The sequence below is a fragment of the Epinephelus moara genome, chromosome 3 (assembly GCF_006386435.1).
Source record: "Epinephelus moara isolate mb chromosome 3, YSFRI_EMoa_1.0, whole genome shotgun sequence".
Classification (NCBI taxonomy): domain Eukaryota; kingdom Metazoa; phylum Chordata; class Actinopteri; order Perciformes; family Serranidae; genus Epinephelus; species Epinephelus moara.
The window spans coordinates 25827272-25832935 of NC_065508.1; the positions used below are offsets into that span (position 1 = coordinate 25827272).

The following is a 5664-nucleotide window of genomic DNA, read 5'->3' on the forward strand; positions in this document are numbered from 1 at the left end:
GGGGCATGAGATATGCCCATTCAAAGTTTGCAATTTCAATCGGTTGCTATAGCGCCCCCCCTTTGGCCAATTGATGTAATATTGCTTCATTCGCATCCTGCCATGACCCTCTACCACTGTGCCACATTTCACATGGATTGACCAAGTCAGTGAGGAGAAAAACGTGGAACAGACACACACACACACACACCCACACACAGAGTTTTCATCATTATATAGTAAGATATACCAAGTGTGAATGAACAATAACATTAATCATTACAAACCGTTTCTGCAAAAGAGCTCAATGGCAAAAACAATTATCTTCTATAACAAGTTTGTCTTGATCTCATGCCCTCTTGACTTTAGACGTTTGTTTGCCTTCCTAACCTCCGTTTCTCTTCTCGTGCACTGAGCTGAGCTGACGATCGGAGTAATTTCTCTCACCGACGGGTTCTCCCAGCCCGGATGTTGAGTCAACATGCTGAATTGGGCAAAAAAAAAAAGGTCAGCAATGGCCATCTAGTGCCAAAGGTGTGGGACACTCCACAAATGCTAGGGCAATAGAAGCTCACCGTAGACCCCATTATTGACTTACAGTTGACTGTTGGCTTGGTGTGTCGGGGCCTTCAAGGCAAGAGAATATTTATTGCAAAGAGAGCAAGGGCAGCTGGGGGGTCAATAGGGGCCTATGGATCAATTTTGCCCCATCCATCCATTTTCATCTCCTTATCCGGGACCGATTGCATGGGCAACAGGCTGAGCAAAGCACCCCAGACATCCCTCTCCCCAGCAACGCTGGGGAGAGGGATGTCCTGGGGGACCTTGAGGCGTTCCCAGGCCAGATGAGATATGTAATCCCTCCAGTGTGTTTTGGGTCTGCCCCGGGGCCTCTAACAGTGGACGTGCCTGGAACATCTCTAACAGGAGGCGCCCAGGAGGACCCTGATCAGATGCCCGAACCACCTCAACTGACCCCTTTCGACACGAAGGAGCAGCGGCTCTACTCCGAGCTCCCTCTGGGTGTCGAAGCTCCTTACCCTATCTCTAAGACTGAGCCCAGCCACCCCACAGAGGAAACTCATTTTGGCCACTTGTATCCGCGACATCATTCTTTCAGTCACTCCCCAGAGCTCATGACCATAGGTGAGGGTTGCCCATTTTGCCCCCTAGCAGGCTAATCTGGGCCTGTTATGAAGTAAGACTTCATACTTCAACTTGGCACAGCCATTTTCCCTGATTACAGCTGCTGGATTAGCATTTAGCTGAACTGAGTTCAGTGTTTGTGACCATTTTGTAGCTGCTTATTTCAGTTTCGCAATGTGCATGAACAGACACATACAGTAAATGGGAGAAACCCAGAATAACCTCTGTCCTGCAGTACATTAGGTTATAAAGGATTGCAGAACAGCTCATAAAAGCTTGGCATCAAAATGCACACAGCAAATTAATAGATATGATCTGTGTATAACATGATGAAGGCCCTCGCACAAGTGAGATCAAGCACTTTGCAGACCAAATCTGTAAGGGCCGACGTCGGATGTGCACACCCAGACTCAGCTGACCTTGAATGTGCACCACTACACTGTGTATATGCCAGCATGCCCGCAGGAGTGCATGCATCATCGACTGTCTCTGGGCTGACGGGTCCCCATTTGTCAGTTTATGTAAGATTCAGCGCCACTCTTGTGCATAAATAAAACACACTGTAACAGCCGAGCAGCCCACAGGGAGGCATCAGTCAGTCTTTAGGACAACCCTGAGTAGCGTGAGCCAGTCAGACACCCACAGCGAAAAAACATGGGCATCTCCAGTCTGCCAGATTCTGACTGCACTGCTATGAAGGGCTGGGTGATTCATCAAATTTAATTTCAAAAATGATTTTGGCTCCCAACTATTATGAAACCGAGATAAACATTTTAAAAACTGAATGTTCCTGCACTGTAATTATGACTGGATGCTGAGATTAAAGCTGTGACGTCACAGGGCGAGGGTGAATGTGTGGTGTGCACATGAAGCCAGCAGATTTCACTGACAGGGCACACTGTAAAACCTGGTTCCTTTTTCTCACCTGGCTGCTGCGGGACTGTTTTTTCCTTTCAGTCCAAAAATTAAATCTCATGGCTTTTCCCCCTTTGTGTGCTGGGCTGTGTACAGTATAAGGGATGATTCCAGCAAGTCTGGAATCAGTGCTGGGGTTTGCGTGCCAAAAGATGACATCATCACATCTTTCACATGAAGGTGCAGAATGTTGTCACCACGCTTGGTCGCCCACCTCTGAATATTTGTAAAAGGATCCAGCTTCTTGTGCTGCAATTTTTCACTTAAACATGGATGCCTTTGAGGGAACTTTTGGCCGTGCAGTTTCACCTGTGCAGACATCTCCTTAGCCCTGTTTACACAAAGATCAGGCAATAGGGCCACTATAAAGTACCCTCTTTATTCTGCCTTACACAGAGGCAAACGGCAGTGGCATCATTCCGCTCCAGTGTGCGGTTACAGACTGCACGCCAGCATTGCGGGATCAAAAGAGGCGTGACAAGTGTGGCATGTAACACAACAGCACTGGCCTCTTGTGTGACATAAACCATATGCGTTAGCAGCGCTTTATAAACAATAACTATGGCATAACATGTCAATAACAATCATTTACATCAGCTACACATAGAGACAGACAACCATTCATGCTCACATTCACACCTACGGCCAATTTAGAGTCACCAGTTAACCTGCATGTTTTTGGACTGTGGGAGGAAGCAGGAGTACCTGGAGAAAACCCATGCTGACAGAGAACATGCACAGAAGGGCTCCCCCACCCTGGGTTCAAACCAGGAGCGCTCTTGCTGTGAGGCAACAATGCTAACCACTGTGCCACCCATTATTATTATTATTATTAGGTGAAAGATTAAGTGCTGGAAAGGGGTGTTTTTTTTGGCTAAAACACTACATGGGTGGTATTACAGCTTTCTAAAAACAATCTGTTAGATAGCTTTAATGAAAACAGTAGCACAAATAACCAATGGGGTTTGAAATTATGACTTTTACATGTATTACATGAGAAGCAAACATAATCTTGGCCTAATCTTTTTATGTATCTGTGTCGGTTAGAGCCAAAGGTTCACTGTGCCAGTTCATCAAAGATGTAATTCACTGATCACTGATAGAGGATGGGATCTAAATCTAAATATGAATATCTTTTTTATGTTTCACAGTGCAGACCACACCCTAAAGGATTAACTAACTAACTAACTAACAAAAGAGAGAATCTTTACACAACAAAACACCTCCACCACCACCGCAGAGGGAAAAGTCCACTTCTCCTTTGTCTGATAACACGCAGGACTGTGAACTCAGCAGGGTGGGTGGATTCAAAGGTCTGGACCCAGGACACACTGCATGTCATGTGTGATGAGAATGTGCTCTGATGTTTGACTCATCCACAGCTGGATTGTGTGTGGCTGAATACTCCTCAAGACAGTTCCCAGAGTAGATGCAATTTATTGGTTCACTAAAAGTAAATGATTGAATCTGACCTGAGGTCATAAATGCCTCATCTAGTCAATCTAGTGATTATGTTTTAATGTCCAGGGTGTACCTGTACCATATCCTGTAAGGGGTCGAGGGTGGCTGGGGCCTATCCCAGCTGATATCGGACGAGAGGCAGGGTACACCCTGGACAGGTCACCAGACTATCACAGGGCTGACACATAAGCCCTTTTTAAACAGTAATTGTGCAAATTTGTAGGAAAGCCCAATCAGTCTTCTTTCAGCATTGGCAGTATAAAAACAAAATCGGGGAGTGCAGCAAAATGCTGCCTGCCTACTTTTGTTATACAGAATGCGCCTTTTTCGGGGCAATGGGGGTGTGAGCAAGTAACAAAACGTGTAGCTCAGCGTGTGACGTAAACAGTAACGTGGGAGGGAAGCCGCGGCTGGTCAGTCCTTCGGCGATTCTCTCGTAAGTCGGCCCGTCCTTCACCGTCCCCGTCATCTGCCTGTTAATGGCCTCTTCGTTTGCGAGGGCAAGGAGGGCGCGCAATTCCTTGTCTCCCCAGTTGCTCATCTTTACAGTGTCTGTCAGGTTTGTGTTTCCCTCTTGCTACTAGCTGCTCATTCCTGCTATCAGCTGTTTCCTGTTTATCCACCACCAGTGGGTCACACGTGCGGTGTCATCAACAGCTCCTCCCACAAGTCATCAACAGCCCCTCCTGTTGCAGAAGGCTGCCTCGGTCTGTTTAAACTAGAAGGGTTCTGCCAATATGTTTACCCCTATGTGGCGGAAAATTGGGCACCTCGGATCAACTCACCAATCCGGCTCGGAAAATTGGGCACCTCGGATCAACTCACCAATCCGGCTCTGTGTGTCGAAACGCTCGCAGCTTGCCGGCAAAACGGCCCAACATTCGCCGAAAATCTGGCAGTGTAAAAGGGGCTATAGAGACAGACAACCATTCACCCTCACATTATTTAGAGTCACAGATTAACCTGCATGTCTTTGGACTGTGGGAGGAAGCCGGAGTACCTGGAGAAAACCCACAAAGGAGGAGCATGCAAACTCCCCCACGCTGGGTTTGAACCAGGAGTCCCCTTACTGTGACAACAATGCTCACCACTGTACCACCGTGCCGCCCACTTTTATCAAAGCAAATATTCATTTCTGACATTTTATACCTGTCATAGTACATTTTAGCTTTTTTAAAATTTTACATTCTCTAACTCTTTAATCATGGTGTTTCTATTGTTATAATAACAATAAACTTTACACTATAAATAAATACATTACTACAATTATAAACTGATATATATTACATGTCGTTGTATCGTAACAGCTATCCTCAGACAGGTCTATCAACAAAACACCTCATATGTGTACTCACTCTGTCTGAGCCAAAGCTCTGATTCACACCTCCTCGCCTCGCAGTCTGCTGACAGGGAAGCACTGCTTGTAGTGGGTGGATGAATAAGTCTGTGTGGAGGTATTGCACTGAATCCTGTTGGAGGTTTGCGTAGGATGTAACTGAGTACATTTACTCAAGTACTTTACTGAAAGGTCCAGTGTGTTAATGATAAACTTTATTTATATGGCACTTTTCATGCAAGAAATGCAATGAAAATAACGTTATTTTGATGCTTTTAATGTTTCATGTAAACCACTTTGAATTGCCTTGTTGCTAAAAATTGCCATATAAATAAACTTGCCTTTCCTTGTGACAGGTTATATGCACTGGACCTGCGTGGGGCCCCTGGAGCCTATTGAGTTATCCAGCCTTGTGTAGTGACTTTATTACAGGCAGACAGTGGAGTCTGACTTGACTTTGAGTATGCTTTACCTGACCAGCCTCTTATTTCCAGATGTTCAGTTTGGTACAGCTGCACTTAAAGCTGACTTACACGTGAGGATGAGATGTCCCTCCTGCACAGCTGTATTGTCAGGGCGGATGTTGAGGTCTATGCCCCCGGTGTCCACGTTTCTCTGGTGAGTCTTGGAGTTGTATGAAGAGGCAGAGCGGCAGTGATCCCGCAGCCACACGTAGTTAAAATGCATCCGTGTCCCTCTGTAGTCCAGCACTGTTGGTGTCATATGCATTGAGTTAAATTATTGCACTTTTGTCTGGATGTGTCACAGTGTATTTAAACTCACCAAGACTGTCATCCTGTGTCTGGATAGTTGCAGAGCTACATGCG

General features: G+C 45.9%; 1 protein-coding gene across 1 annotated transcript in view; it reads right to left on the reverse strand.

Moving 5' to 3' along the window:
* The window catches only part of tmlhe (trimethyllysine hydroxylase, epsilon), a 9444-nt gene extending 3786 nt beyond the window's left edge, over positions 1–5658 (reverse strand). The window contains exons 1-2 of the mRNA XM_050034492.1: positions 5621–5658; positions 5371–5547 (exon numbers count right to left, since the gene is read on the reverse strand). Of these exons, the coding sequence (XP_049890449.1) occupies positions 5371–5524 (154 nt within the window). The 5' untranslated portion in view covers positions 5525–5547; positions 5621–5658. The remainder of the gene's footprint in view (positions 1–5370; positions 5548–5620) is intronic.
* Positions 5659–5664: the final 6 nt, after the last annotated feature.